General features: G+C 33.2%; 2 protein-coding genes and 2 non-coding genes across 4 annotated transcripts; all 4 read right to left on the minus strand.

Moving 5' to 3' along the window:
* Positions 1-1,996: 1,996 nt before the first annotated feature.
* LOC149384379 (zinc transporter 1-like) lies at positions 1,997-4,338 on the minus strand. Its single transcript, XM_089628780.1, has 3 exons — positions 3,662-4,338; positions 3,435-3,584; positions 1,997-2,583 (listed from the first exon to the last, which is right to left on the minus strand). Exons 1-3 carry the CDS (start codon positions 4,265-4,267, stop codon positions 2,278-2,280), a joined length of 1,062 nt encoding a protein of 353 aa, XP_089484906.1. The 5' UTR covers positions 4,268-4,338; the 3' UTR covers positions 1,997-2,277.
* Positions 4,339-11,087: 6,749 nt separating this feature from the next.
* LOC149384380 (protection of telomeres protein 1b-like) lies at positions 11,088-16,430 on the minus strand. Its single transcript, XM_089628124.1, has 10 exons — positions 16,288-16,430; positions 15,477-15,610; positions 14,934-15,120; positions 14,188-14,252; positions 13,950-14,038; positions 13,397-13,684; positions 13,222-13,298; positions 13,049-13,107; positions 12,110-12,262; positions 11,088-11,542 (listed from the first exon to the last, which is right to left on the minus strand). The coding sequence occupies exons 1-10, from the start codon at positions 16,409-16,411 to the stop codon at positions 11,327-11,329; spliced, it is 1,392 nt and encodes a 463-aa protein (XP_089484250.1). The 5' UTR covers positions 16,412-16,430; the 3' UTR covers positions 11,088-11,326.
* Positions 15,717-15,811, minus strand: LOC149384381 (small nucleolar RNA snoR113). The gene has a single exon (XR_016301947.1). It is a non-coding gene; the product is annotated as a small nucleolar RNA snoR113 (small nucleolar RNA).
* On the minus strand, positions 16,033-16,121 carry LOC149384382 (small nucleolar RNA snoR113). The gene has a single exon (XR_016301946.1). It is a non-coding gene; the product is annotated as a small nucleolar RNA snoR113 (small nucleolar RNA).

The raw sequence follows: 16,430 nt of genomic DNA on the forward strand, positions 1-16,430 counted from the left end.
TATATGTATGTACACATCTTTTCTTATTTTACCAGGTACAAGATGTCTTGGAACGGCTTTATGTTTTCCACGGCCAGATATTAATTGAGTTATTCTTTTTGTTAATGTCTATTCTGAGTAAAAGAGATCTCAACTTATTGGTGGTGCCATGATGTTTCTTAAAGTCTGCTGTACTGTCGCTAGTGTTTTATTATTCTTTCCCATATCTAGAGTAAAACTATTGCTATATGTAGCGATATTAAAAGTAACAACTAAAGATTTTGCTGGGAGAACTTGTCGAATCTTAGGTAATTATCAAAAATAAGTATTAGAATATGACATGTGTACGTGTCATTTACTGTTTGTATTAGTCTTGTATAGTTAAGCAGTTGCAATGTTCATAGTAATCAAGGACAAGTCAGCAAGATTATTAGTTGTAAGTTGTAACTGATGACAGTCCTTGATCATTATAAGCACTGTAACTCTGCATTTGAAAGTTAATTAAAGAGTCATTTCGTTGGTACAATCTCTTTCCCGTTCTCTCAAGATCCAAATGGAGCGCCAATCCATATACCAATTGAAAACAAGAAATTGTGTTGCTGCGTTAAGCATAAGTCATGTTAAATCCTCGGGGTATGGTTTGGTTTTAACAAAATATTTTGTAAAAGATATTTTTCGGTCGCATGTTTTTTTCTTGCATGAATTAAGCTAACAATATTATTGTGTTTTTAGTTCCAAGACCTTGGGTTTTGATATTTATCGAACAAAACAATTATTAATCACGCCGACTGAGCTCTGTCTCATTCCTTCGTCCAGGTTCTTCATCGACAAGTGAGTGAAAACGTTTTTCCATTTGTGTGCACCAGAGAGTTGATCTCTGGTATATAAGGAGATCTTCGGTTCCAAGATACAAGCTTAATTTGTTATAAGTCCAATAGAGATATTTAATAAAATGTTCACACAATCGAATGTCTTCTAACATATACAAAAAGCAAAGGACTATACTAATATAATCTAAAGATATTTTAGGAATTATTGTCGGCTTTGAATATTGGACTTGTTAGATTATGAGTAAAACATAGGATTCTCGGAAGCAATCCATGCAAATTACTAAAATGTTAGGAGCTATTCAACACGGTTGGTATATATTCTTCGTCGACTCTCAACATCTTCGACTTTGTTGAAGATGCACGAGTCTGATCTCGAAAACTCGTGGTGTGGATCAAAGAAGCGTTCAAGTCATCATAGGTGTGGCGTGTGAAGATCATATTCTTGCTTTCATGAGATAGTTCATGATAAGTTGGCCGTGAAGAAAATCTCACTGAGGCTACATGGGATTGAGGTACTTAAATCTATAAGCTTTATAAAGTGTATTGAAGTAGTGGCTATATCACCGGTGTCTTTTTATCAGCCAGGATTTTTGGCCAATTTGAATAATAACTTTATTGTGTCATTTTTTTATTGTTATATTTTGAAATTTGTTGACTTGTTCTAATAGTGTAGTGTGTTGTTCGAGCAGTTAGCTCGATATTTTTTAGTGCTATTAATTTGATTGACTCTACTTGTTAAAATATCAACATAATTTCGTTAATTTTTGTTGACATTTTAATATAATATAATATATATATATATATATATATATATATATATATATATATATATATATATATATATATATATATGCATATGTTGTGTGTGTTGGGTGGATTGTGATCAATTTTACTAAACTAGAACAAGGCCGGAATTTGAAAACACCAATAAAAAAAAAAAATATAGTGATGTTGTAAATTGAAAAATGAAATGTAAACATTACATCCAACTAAAATGTATTTTTGACAATATACTCATGCAATTGTTAAAATTAAATTTTAAAAGTATTATTAATTTGAAACAAAATAAATTAAATCTGTTCCATGGATGATGTTATTGGTACATACATGCCTTAACTATCAAAACACAATAATCAGAGTTCTTAAGAATAACAGGACAGAAAATATAAAGTGAAGCCCAAATGCCTCATTTACATATATAAAGTTAGAATAAATAAGTGAGTACAAGTACATAACCCAGTTTTTGCAAGTACAAAAACAAAATCGCCAATATATATACATATTTACGTATATATATCATTATTGCGATAAAAATAATAGTTGTGATAATTACGAAAATTATCAAGAAAAAAAATAGTGCAAGAATGAATGAATTACAAACAAAAGCACTCAGGCATTCAAACAGTGCAAACACTGAGCTGAAATGATGTGAAAAAAGAAAAAGCATATATGGTAAATTCAGTATTATTCAAGCCCACTTGGCCAAGACTGACATACAACCAGCACCAAGGAGAAGAGAGATACTAGCTCCCAACTGAAGCATCACATTGCTTAACATTTTAGGGTTCATGAAATCCGCACCCAACATGTCAACAAGTGACATGTATATTAGAATCCCAGCCGCGGCCGCGTTGAGAATTCCCTCTATGATCAACGAATTCGTACTGTTTTCGTTGTACGAGCTTGAAATCGCGATACCGATTGCGATCCCTATTGGGGTTGTGAGCGAAAAAAATGCAGCCATAACCAATATGGATCTAAGTTTGAACCTTGCCTATGTGTTAAAAAAAACAAAATAACAATGTAAACAGGGGCAATAAAATTAGCATAGTGAAAAAGAGGATATGCAAATGAGATTTTTGTAGTGCTATATACAACGAATAATTCATCTATATATATTGCTATATAATAAGTACTCATGGTCATCATTTTCTTAGTTGATGTATTAAGGGTTAAACGATAATAAAGAATTTATCAATTTATTATACCGGGTTTGTGATTCAAACTCCATGTTCTAGAAATATTTACCATTCAAGAAAAAGATAAATAGGATCTTTGCATAAAGAAATCCTTGATGAAGGACAAATGTATAGAAAATTCTAACTATTCATAGTGTTTTTTCAATTTTTTTAAGCTCATTATAGATTTCAAACATATGATTTTTAATGGTCTGACATTCGTAAATTTAAATATTTTAAAATAAAATTTAGTGATTTATATAAACTACTAGCATAATAATACTAGGCTATATATGTGTTAGCACATATTGGATTTACACGTACGTGAAAACTTTTATCGGGGCATGCAAATACGTATATTCTATTCAAAATATATAATGTCGACATTTATATATATAATATACATATCTAATGTCAACAATATAAATATATATACATATAATGTCGACATTTTGACATTTATATACATATAATGAGATGTCGACATTATGACGAACTGCATAGATGTCACTCCAATATAATATTATGATACATTTCCTTAGGGGAAAGAAAAAAAAAAGGACCGTTCAATCACCTCCCAGAAAAATGAGATTGTAATGCTCAAAGATCTGATGGCTTATGTTATATATAGTTCATTAGTATTATGCATACAAAAATATATAAATACCTGAACTATGCAGCCTCCGAGTCCCATTCCCTCAAAAAACTGATGAAAAGACAAAGCAGCAATGAGAGGCTTTATTGTTTCAGTACTTTGAGAAGCCCCTAATGATATCCCAATTATCACCGAATGGACTACAATACCCAACTCCAAAACCTGCACACAGATATTTAATCAAAACGTTGCTGTAGATATGATCATACTATATATGATTAAGTATATATATCCCTTACCTGAGCTACAATACGGTGTCGTATCAACTCGGATGAAGTCAAATCTGCTTGTGAGGAAGTAGATTCCAAAGCATGATGATCATGACCATGACCATGCGAATGGGCATGAACATGACCATCCTCGGCGTCCCCGGAACTCATCACTTGTTTATTATCACCGCTCTGCCTCTTATAATACCCCGTCGCGAACGAGTCGATCATCAAGGTCATGATCGCGCCGATCATGGCCGCGAAGCCCACGAATGGGAAATTTCCCCACGGGCTTTCGGCGAGGCAAGGAGACGAAAGGTCCTCGAAAGCGTCGGGTAATATGTGGATGAGTCCGGTCGCGAGGATCACGCCCGCCGCGAAAGCCTTGATCATGAAGAACATGTTGTTTTCGGGTCTTAGGCTCGGGATTCTCTTCCCGAGGATTGGGAGGCTCACGCCGAGAGCTCCGGCGGCGAGGATCGAAACGATTGCACCGAGCTTGGACTTTAGGGATTCGCTGTTTTTCGGTCCGAGGGCTTCATAGTCGCAAAAGCACTCTCCGAAGACTAGGCTTGGGAGGGACGTAAGAAAAGTTAGAAGAGTTGATAGTGCCATAAATTTGAAGGAGAGGGTCATATTTTTTGTTTTTTTCAGAAGAATAAGAAGGAAAATTGTGAAAACGTCCAAAAGTGGATTTTTGTGGTGATTGGTTGATATGTGGTGTATTGTGGGTCTTCAGCGAGGAAAAAATCAAAAGATGGACTTTGTTCTTATATACGTAGAAAGTGTAACTTTTGGAAGAGAGAGAGAATATTTCGATTATATTGATCGGAACAACTAATGTTGCTTAAATGAATAAATAGAAACCCTGATTCTTGCAAAAGTCAAGCGAACCAAACAGAAATATATTTAAATTATAAATAAAGCTGTTGAAATAAGTTTTTTTTATATGTTGTTGAACTCCACTTCGTTTCCTTGAAGTTATTATATGATTATAAAGGTTCGATAATGATACGAACTTCTGGTTTCCACATTAACCATGCCTTATATACACACATACATAATATCTATATACAAGATGTGCAGGAAGAGCTTTATACCTTATTAATTTTGGTCTACAGCTAGATATAAATTAGCTTTTGGCTTAGAATTATATATAATGGTTATTCTTTTGTTATAGTCAATAATGAGGAAAAGATCGAGGTATCTCCAATTATTGGTGGTGTCATAATTCTTAAATAAACTCTACTGTACGTTCTCTAGTCTTTTATATTCTTCTTTCACATTCTTTCTAGTAGTACATCTTGAGTAAAAACATTGCCATTTTGTCACATAGCCTTCAAAAAGAAAACACTGTAATAAATAGAAACAAACAAAAAACCTCTAATTTGGAGAAGTTGTCAAATGTTAGGTAGGGCTATGTTGAAAAGCCAAAATAATTAGGCTTAATAATAACAGTTAAAACCTGACCTAAAAGCAATTTCAAGCATACAACTTTAGATAGGGATGATTGTACGTATATTTCTAACTAATGGAAGTGTATGTTTTGCTACACATATAATTTATTTATTTTTGCCTAGTATGATAGGTGAAAGAGATTGCTTAGGATTGTAAATTTTAACAGTATCATAGGTGATTATAAATATAAAAAACAATGGCATTCGAATACACGTGTCACGAAATGATGTAGTTCTCTGTGGTACTATACATAACGAATAAGATGAGGACATTTTTGTTATCATGGAAATCTATCTAAAGTATAAAATTGATATGATTTTAAGCGTTTTAAAAAAGCAACGGACGAAAACTGGTCGAGAAAAAGATATAAATGGATCCAAATTTGCTTGTAGAGGCTATCTAATATATATATATATATATATATATATATATATATATTAGAAGAAGAAGAAGAAGAAGAATCAAATTTACAATGTTAAAAGTGTCAATTTACCGACGCGCTAATATAGTTATAATATCGTGCAAATCCTTTAACATGAAGAAATTATGTTCTCAGATGAAATTATAACCTATATTGACAAGTCTGCGACCACATTGGGTGGCTTAAACTATTTTTACCTATAAATTTAGGGGTTACTTGAATTGATTTTTATGTACGAAGGAATCAAATTATTCACAATGTTAAAAGTGTCAATTCGACGCACTAATGTTGTTATATTGTGCAAATCCTTTACCATGAAGAAGTTATGTTCTCAAATGAAATTATAACTTATTTGACAAGTGTGCCACCACATTGGGTGGCTTAAATTATCGATAGCTATAAATTTATAGGGGTTACATGAATTGGTTTTTATCAAAAAATTGATCTTAAATTAGTTGGTTTTTTCAATATAAATATATATGTATATGTATTAGATAATGTTATATTAATGAGAACTTAGATGCTCAAGTAATTTCTTATCCTTTCTAAATTTTCCTCAGTCTCCGAGACCGGCGACTGCTTACCCATTTCAGTAAGGGGACTATTTTCATGACGGCTCTCGTAGTTTCTTCGGTATAAGGAGTCGAGTTTTCAGATAGTTTCTCCTTAAGTTAAGTTGAGATTACATTACGCTTTTTAATGACCACTCAATAGCATGTTACATGAGTTTAAAAATAATCAGCAGCAAAATATTGAAAAAAATATTACAATGCAGAGGATTATTATTATTTAAGTAGCTCATTTTTTACTGTTATATTCGAGTGAGGTTCATCGAATCTAAAATTTTAGATAATACTCTTAATCCTCGTTGCGAGGGCATATGATATATATATATATATATATATTCAAAATTAAAGTGATTGAGAATTAGGTTGAAAAATACCAATACATTGTGTGAAAGAAATAGTTGTGTTGTGGCTGAGAATAAATATGCAAAGAGAAATTTTATTTTGTGGATCTCAAAAGTAGAAAAATATCAAAACTACACCCCATAATTGCAAAATATATAAAAATGGACTTTTGACCTGAATTCGGATAAAAATACCCTTTCAGCCCATTTTTCCTTCTTAAATCATCATATTTTATTAGAAATCATTCAAAATCATCAGAAATCATCTTAAATCTTCGAATTTCATCGTAAATAACTATTAATTTAATCGGATTTCATCTTAAATCATCATATATTATCGAAAAAAATCTCAAATTCAAAATCTTAACTTTTCCAAAATCGATCCAAATCAATAATAATCACTCCAATCATTATTAAAACCATTCTACAACAATTCAAACACGAAGCAAATATGAAAATCTTACTCTCTTTTTTGTCATTTTGAGCGTCGGAATACTAAATCTAAAAAAAAATATCATTTTTGAGTGGAAATGAGAGAGAATAAGGCATATTTATCAGATTTTGAGTCAAAATTTCAGTTTGAGATATCTTACAACTTTGAGGTCTAATATTGATATTTTTCCACTTTTGAAGTCCACAAAATGAAATTTCTCTATGCAAAAGTCTCACAGGGTGACCCATTTTTATAGATGGGCTACGATGCACGAAGGTGCATCTACATCACACGCATCGTCACTACTACAAATACTGGATTACACGATGGACTTCAGACGTGAACGTTAAAACGAGTTTTGAATTTTGTAACATCCATTCCTAAACCATGCCTGAAGGGAGAAAATTTCTCTCATTCGAACATACACTGAGAGCGAGGTACAAAACTCCACAATAGATTTCCTCTCCTCCAGAAATTGTGTTCGTTCTCATTTATAGTTGGTGGTAGTTTCTGGCTCTTGTTCTAGTTCGTCAGAGACGTACATTTTTAGTGCACCACTCGTCTCATTTGTATTATGCCCTCTTTGTTCTACAGCTAGCCAGACATCAATTATATATACTGGTTATTCTTTTTATTATTGTCGATGCTGAGCAAAAGAGGTCTTGAAGTATATATTGGTGGTGCAGGTTTGGTTAAACTCTGCTATTTGTCCCTAGTGTTTATTATTCTTTTCTGTTCGATCCTAGTACAGCATCTAGAGTAAAACTATTGCTAGTTAGTTGTCGCACCATTAAAAAAAATAAAAAGCGATACTGATATTCTCCAATTGAGATGCTTCGAGCCAAACCAATTGTAGTAATAACAATGGTTAATTATAACCTCTTTTGAAAGCAATTTTAATCGGATGAGTTTACACTATGGCTGATTGTGTATTTTCCAACTATGTTTTCGTACACAGATGAATAATTTTGCCGAGTATCATAGGTTGATCAGATGCTTAAAACTAATTTCATAGAGCATCACTTACAGCGCAATTCATAATAATTATCTCTATTATCCTCATCACCTATAAGTTTACAAGGACGACACCTCTACATAAATGAATTAAACATACAATAACTCAGTCATTAGTAAAAAAGGAAAAAAAATAAAATAATGTACACACACACGCGCCACCAAGACAATGTAACTATATATAAATATATATTGAATAAGATGGGCACATCGGGAATGGTCAAGGGAAAAAAAATGAGGACATTGTGTTATCATGGACATCTATCTAAGGTATATAAAATGTGATTTAAAGAATTTGAGCAAAATCAACGCAATTATATTGTTTGTTCATCATGTGGTCATCCAACTCAGCGTCCTTTTTTCCAAAGATATTTGTATATGACCTTAATGAGTGCCATGAGCACATTTTTTGGGCTCATTCAACGTATTTGAAACTAGAAATACTAATTTCTACAGCTGAAACTTGTATTTCAAATCATCATTGACCTTGCACAGATTTCTCACTTTTTCTGTACATCTTCTTCTTTCTATACAATTAATTCCACTTTGAATTTGAGTGGGAAAAAACAGCCCTAGCTAACTCTTTTCCTTTTTATTTGGGTAATTTAACAAAATAGCCAACTTAAACGTTGAGAATTGCTAAATAGCTAAGGTTTGGTAAATAGTAGGTAAATAGCCATTTTTATATATTTACAAACGTAAATATCAAGTAAATAGCCACTGCCATATTAAGCCACGTCATCATTTATGGCTATTTACTTAATATTTAACAAACCTTGGCTATTTAGCAATATCAAATGTTTAAGTTGGCTATTTTTCTAATTTTTTTTTTTATTTTCCGTTTTTTCTTAGCAAGCCCTAGCTGAATTTCAGTTTAGGGTTTAACATGATTCACAATATTGATGCCGTTTTGAGTTGTGAAATGACCGAAGAAAAATTATATACTTACTTCTGGGTAGATTTTGATTTCTATTTGGTTATCAGATCGACAATTTTATACATATATTACAATCGCGCGCACAAATATTACAATCAAATTGACAGTGTTAAAAGTGCCGATTTTCTGACGCGTTAATGTTCCCTGCAAGAGTTTTATTAAAAAAAAATAAAAAGATATTCCATTTCCTATTGTATATTTTTAGCATGTGGTCTCTCGCTTTTATCAAATATATATATATATGCATAAAGTTGAAGAAGGCAAGAAGCTATGTTCTCGTATGAAACTACAACGTATAAGACAATCAAGTCGTGTGTGTGCGCGCGCGTACGCATTAGGCCCAAAGTTTTGAGAAAATATGAGACCATTCTAGGCTTCTATTTTTTTTTTTTTGTCGTACAAGAATATTTTTTTTTTATAAAATTCATGCAGGGGCCTCGAATATATATATATTTTTTTAAGGCTTTGCCCTATATTTGAATACATCAAACATGCTTTCGGTGGATATAGAGTTCGACCATCTTTAATGAAATGTTATTGGGCTGCCAAGCTTAATCAATAAACGACATGAGATCCTTGTCATTTATTGATTATTGTCATACATATATGAGGAATTATTTAGGTCTGGCCCACGTTCTGTTCTGAACTCGATCGGTTACCTTGACAAGGGATCGTCATGAAGTCAAAGTCAGCATTGGAGATGTGATCTTGCCTTAAAACCCGGAGAGTTGATGACTTCTAGTGAGCCAATTCAAATACGGAAGCGCGTTGCAGAAGGAGAGCGACTGAAAGACGAAGTTTCAAGCACGTGTCTCCGAGAATGTTGCACTTTGTAGTAGTATAAATTCATTTCTTCCATGAAGAAACACACGACGTTTTCCTTATTATCGCTTACATCTCTCTCTCTTTCTCTCTCAATTGTATTTTAGAGTTCGTCAGTCGCAATCATACTGATCGAGCTCAGCTCTTGTCATTAAGATCGGATTATTAATAAAATCGCTCGTATTCTTATTTAGTTTTCGCATTAGTTATTGTAAATAATTAATTCTCGTTTCTATATGATGTCTTTATGGGATCCACAAATAAATATAAATCGAATCAAACACTAAGTTTCCTTTAGTTTTCTTCGTGATTGTAGAGGCTTTAAAACGCTATCAACACTTCCCGTCTTTTAACGTCAAGTAGCTTCGATATCAACAACCATAGAAAAGTAAACATGGTTTGAATTTTATCTTTTTTTGTTTATTTTTTCACTAAGCCCCCAAAGCAATTGGTTATTAATTGTTTCTTAATTGTTTATTTGTATAGGAGGGTTCTTATTATTTTTTGCTTCATCAAGACAATAATAATAAATTTGGGAAAACCAAATGAGATAAAGACAAACAATCTTGAAGGATGGATACAATATTTTTCTTCAATGAATTTTGAGGCTTTATCTTTCTAAATCATTAGCTTGTTTGACACTTATATTTCTTTAGAAATTACATTAGCTATTTTTATTTAGTTAATTTGTGTTGATTTGCTTAATTTAAACATAGAGAAATTATTTCTTGTCAGAAATATGTTTCGGGTTATGAGTAATAATAAAAAAAAAAGATGAATCGTTAAAATATCTTAGAAAACTTCTAAATGTGGAAAAACATGATAGAAGATGATTGGTATATCTTAGGTAATTGGATCGAAAATGGACAAGTTAAAGACGCGTGTTCAATCACAATGATCTTGGTAGACATTTTCTCACTTTTTTCAATTTTATGAAGAAAATGTTAGAAATAGTTGCTAAAAATTATACTATGTTGCTTATGTCATCATTTTATAATTTGCATTTGACTTTGTAGTGTATTGTATTTTAGCAATTTATTTTTTAAAGTTTTAATTTATATTTATAGTATGTACGTTAACGAGTTTTGATCAACGTTCGAATAATATAACATGATTTTGTGATAAATTAATATAATTACATGTAAAATAATCATTTTATAAGTTTTTAAATTATTTTAATATGATTAAATTTCCACTCCAAAAATAGAGTGGAATGAATAAATGAACTCCATACTTAGAATTTTACTATTCTCCCACTCTCGTAATGGAGTAGAAAATGAGATTGAATCGGAACAAATCCAACCCCATTTTATCACTTCCCACTACATTATTGATTGAGTTGGAGATGCTCTTAATTTGAATAGACTAATTCCTAGAAGAAATTTTTTTTTTAAGTTTTAATGGGTAAGTTTGTTTTCCAATGTTTTATCCAAACAATCTTGAAAAATCTAAGTTTCCCTTTCTTTTTGGATCTCATGCAAACCCTTTGACGACCATATATAACCGGCATAGACTATTTTATCCAACATCCAAAAGAAATGTACAGGCCAACATTTATGAACGTCAGCGAACATATAATTACAGATCAACTATAATTAGTAATTACTCCTAGCTCAAACAAACTGCTTATACACGAGGGTTGTTATATTCATTATTCTTTATGTACATTGCAGAAAAAGTATCACATAACAACCATCTACTCAACCGACTAATCTGGTGCCAAATACTCGGAAGTGTCTGCTTCCCCAGACGTCATTCTTGTCCAGGTAATAAGATTTGATGCAACATTGGACCCACGGAGGATCTCTTGCGGTGTTCTCTATTTCTGTTCCATCATCGCTCGTGGCTACTCCGAGCAGAGCGTTTCTTTTCCTGGTCAGTTCATCAATAGGGGGATGACCGCCAAAGAAATTCTCCTGCGAGTGGTTCAAAACATCATTACAACAAAAGCAAAACAATTTTTACACAGCAACACACTTTAGGCCAAGCATGAAAAAGAGAGCTATTGCTGTATAGAAAAGACCCAGGGGCTTTGGCTTGTCAACTGAAAGTAGAGAAATGTTTCTAATTATACACGGTTTTTTTGCCACTAAATCTACAAAGCTATTACATCCATCCATTCTCGTCTTCAATTCTGAGTTGGAAATATCATACTTCAACAGTTAAATTCTTGTGCCTTTTTTGCAATTAAATCAATAAAAATCAACATTCCGAACCACAGTTATTCCCCATTGCATTGAATTAGTGAAACAAACCTAAAACTATCAGCTGGCGCGCCTTATTCCAAAATAAATAAAAGCTGTCATTACCGAAAGATACGTGAAACACAGAGTGGGATATTTTTAATAAGTTATTTTCTGTCGGAATAGAAATTGTAGAACAGAGAATAACCTAATTTCTAGCTTAAGATCGTGAGAAAAATATAGCGCAGTAAGATTTATTAAAGCATATGAATTAGATGGTCTAAAGTAGCAAGTAGGTACCGCATCCTCTGCGTATAGATAAGCATGAATTCTTGCAGTTGGGTCCTCTAGGGTAAGCCTAACTCGGTACACTCCGTGAGGAGAGCAAAAATCTTTGGCCTGCCATGGATATGCTGCTACTACCCTTACAGTACACAGGAATTTAGCAGTGACCTGTCACGTATGAATTTCGGCGCACAGGAATCATCATTACGAGTATAGTTTGTTTTTAAATTTATATATCACAGAAGAAAATACTGCAAAGCAAAGAGATCGACCAACCCAATAGGCCTCAATATGGATTACAGTGTACATTCTATACGTAAATTCAATTGGGACAATGACAACTAATGGATTTTTTTCTTTTTTGCTCAACTAGAAACGAACACGATTCGAGAAACTTCTAATTCTAATTTTTAATCAACATTGAATTTCCAATCAGATGTGCTAAAAGAATGTACTCTTTGTTGAGGTCCAGTATGAACAAACATCCAACACTTGTATTTCCGAAGATAAATAAGAAAAGTCAAGCATAAGATATTTTATTGAAAAAATTTAGTTCATGAAAGCTCTACTAGCACAAATGGTGTCATTTAAAAACTCAGGATATTCAACCACCAACAACACGTGAACAATGAAAAACTAAGTTTAGAAGGGGTTAAGAATGACATAACAGGCATATCAAGAAAAAATCAGGACAACAGTCAGTTATCTTTCACTGCACTGGAATACACAAGTTCTCATGTGATTAAAACTAAATCAGGAATGCTTTTCTCACATCGAACTAGGGAATGAAAAGGACAGCATAATATCGACACTATATGGGGAAAAAAGGAAGATGTAAATAAATGTAATGATTATAGATAAAATAAGTGGGAATTCACATATTATTAACCAATGACCACATGTTAATAACCAAGGAGGCTAGAATTCAATCATATAAGAAGATAGATAGGATACCTCTGGATAGGTTAGAGCATCCATTAATGTAACAATTGTAGCATCTTTGAAGTCAACATCTGAGTAACAAACACAATATAAACGGATCAAAACAAAACTACATGAATTTCACATAATAAAGTAGATATAAATCACCCATATATTTTTGACGAAGCAAACTAATAATTTGATACCTGTAACCGTCGATGTCCAAGGAAAACTCCAGTACGGATTCCGTCCATTTCTCAAGCCCAGACGCCCACTATATAACCTGGAACAAGCATTGCCACCAAATTTTACTAAGAAGTTCATTCAGTATGAAAATAAAGCACGTTTCTCTAATAACATCAGAATTCAAAGAAAATCTACCTTTGGCGCTCTAGCACAAGACGGTCGTCATCGGGTGTGTAGCGGACCTTTGTTAAGGGTGTCAAAACACCCCACCATAATCCTGCTCGTACCTCACAATATACATTGACAAGTTTCATCCACTTGCCCGTATTAACTTTCAGTAACTGAATCCCGTGCCTCTTGATGCCTTGGTCAAACCCCACCCTCAAGACGGATCCAGCGCAAGGAAAATCGATTACTTTATCTCTTGACACAGGGGACGGTTCCAAATGTAAAGGGAGTGGGTTGTCCTTCTCATCTTCTAGCCTGAGATCCATAACACAATGTAAAAAGATGAGAAAATACAAGTTTGTAATCATAGTAATCGGGAGATAAAGCTGACTTACAGTACACCTCACCATGATGGATTTCGATTAAATAAGAAAATCCTGGTAATAGTTCTGCTTGTAAACCAGTAGTATTATAAAAACAAAAAAGAAAATAAAATTAAAAAATAAAAGCAAACGTTGAAGCTAGCTAACTGAATATCATTGACAGACATCATAAGTTGACAAGGCATTTATTAGCATACCTCATTGAAAGTTTGTTTGGTTGGGTATCGGTGCCATCCCAAACAAAAGCTATCCATTCATCTTTTCCAAACTCCTGGACATGAATTATCTAGCGATGGTCGATGTAAATCATTAACCATTGAACGGGCACAGATTTGTCAGAAACTGAAGATCTGAAATGCCTTTCAAAAACAATGATTTTAAAGAAAATACACATCTATAAGTGACGATTTTAATTGATAAGAATGCCTTATATACCTTGCAGGCCAAGTCGCTATATTTAGATTCCTTGACTTCTCTGACCAATGAAAATTTATCAGAATCTGCATGATAGATACCAATTTAAGCTATAACAGGAGTAGGACAAATAAGACAGGTTAGAGAGTAAGCAAATGCACTTGTCCATCATAATGAGAAATAGATTTATTTAAATTAGTGAACAATTTGTTTATGTTCATATATAAAGCGCAGGAAGGGCAAATTGACAACAATTTAAGAAGGAAGTTTTATTAGATCTTGCCAGTTTATAGGATGCTTTTAAAGGTTCCATCACTTATCCTCAACATAAATTAACCACTATACTGTTATTGTGTGATCAGTTGCAAATTCTGAGATCCAAATAGGATAAAACTGATCGAAGCATTGTTGATTTGAAATTAAAATAAATAAAAAAAACTTAGTAATATTAAGCAAGCATCCATTTAAAGCTTCTCGTCATGTACCTAAATCCAATTAAATCGACAATGTAAACCAGGTTCAGCATTTCAACTTTCCTGTCAAGTCAAAGCATGCATAGGAGTTTTTTATAACAAGCAGAACAGACAAATTTCACTGTGATTTTGGTTTCGTGATGTACTTCCCATTCAAAAAGATTTTTAAGCTGATGCTTAGACTTTATTTCATGTGTCTGTTCTGTTACCCAAACAAAAGTTTCATCCCAATAAATTTCACAGTTCACCTCTCGTCTTTAATTCCAACTTCAGATCAGAGTCTGCTGAGAGTACCTTCGTCAATACGAAAATCAACAAACCATTCTCTCAGGCCAGCTATAAACTTCTTGTCCGCATCTCTTGAGCGAAATTTTGGATAAGTTTGATACGGAAGAAAATCTTTGCCACTTCCCTTGTGCAAGGCAAAAGCGGAGTACCTCTTATTGAACACAGCATATACTTCTCCGCTGTGAGTTTTTATCTGACAATAGAAACAACCATTCTTAAAACTGAAGCTCTCATTCTATGGAAGACTATGCCTACACGTTTTTCTTTTCCCTGCTTTACTGAAATGGGATCAAACAATAACACAGGATAACATGCCCGTTAATGAAGAAAATAAATATGTCTAAGAGGGTTATTTACAAAATCTATTTTCTCTTTTAAATTAGCTACTCCTTGGAAAGCCAATATAACATCATGTTATTATACATTTAAACAAGCAATTAAAAAACAAAACTCAAGGATCATAGATATATATCAAACTCAATATTTTCCATGTTTAACCCAAAATCAGATTGCGATATAACATTCATAAAGGAGGGGGTAAAAAGATACCATAACATGAGAAAGCTGAGCTATGTCTCCAAAAGAAGCAACATGAGGAAGTGCTCCGATATGTTCGGCAAAAACATTAACTGAAAGCCCTTTTTGATACGATGCATCGACGATCCTTATGGTACAGAACCAATCTGCAAAATCATCAAATCCTAAACAACCAAAACACATGAAAAGAACGTGTTTGCCTGTAAAATGCAAAAGAAAATTCCCAACTTTGAAAACATTCACAATGATAATGTGGCTCGGAACAAACACTTTCACCGCGACATTCATCAATCTACTACCGACCGAAGTGGCAGCCATAAGTCCGGCCATTTTTGCCTTCATAGCCAACAACATGCATATACTTTTATTTTATGCAATTTATTTCCATGGAAAAACTAAATTAAAACATCATGAAACTGAAACCCATTTCACAGCAAGGTCACAATCTTCCGAGACCTACTCATAAAAACCAAGTGGTAAAAGGTTAAAACACAATGTACATATATGCTTTGCAAACCCAAATCAGTAAGCAAAAACAAAAAGTACAAATAAATAAAAGAACAATCTTGTGGCTCAGACACCTTCATCGAAAATTTCATCAATCTACTACCGACCGAAGTGGCAGCCATAAGTCCGGCCTTTTTGTCTTCATTGCCAAATTAATCCATTTCGATTTTCGGGTTCGGTTTTTAATGCAAATCATTTCCATGGAAAAAAAAATTATAAAATTACGAAGCTTAACTGATTCAACCTATAAACAACCCATTTCACAGATAAACTCTCAAAAAGAACATTGAGTGAATATATGCACGTGAAATGTTACCAGTGCCTTTGGTTTTCTTAGGGAAACCGTACTCGATGACGACGCCGATTAGAGAAACTTTCTGATTGATCGAAGCAATGGCGTCTCTTATTTCAAGGAACTTGTAGTCGTCTCTCTCTCCCATCTCTTTCTCTCTCTCTCTG

This window comes from Urtica dioica, chromosome 10 (genome assembly GCF_054948205.1).
Source record: "Urtica dioica subsp. dioica isolate 48M chromosome 10, U.dioica_male_clone48M_v1_H2, whole genome shotgun sequence".
Lineage (NCBI taxonomy): Eukaryota > Viridiplantae > Streptophyta > Magnoliopsida > Rosales > Urticaceae > Urtica > Urtica dioica.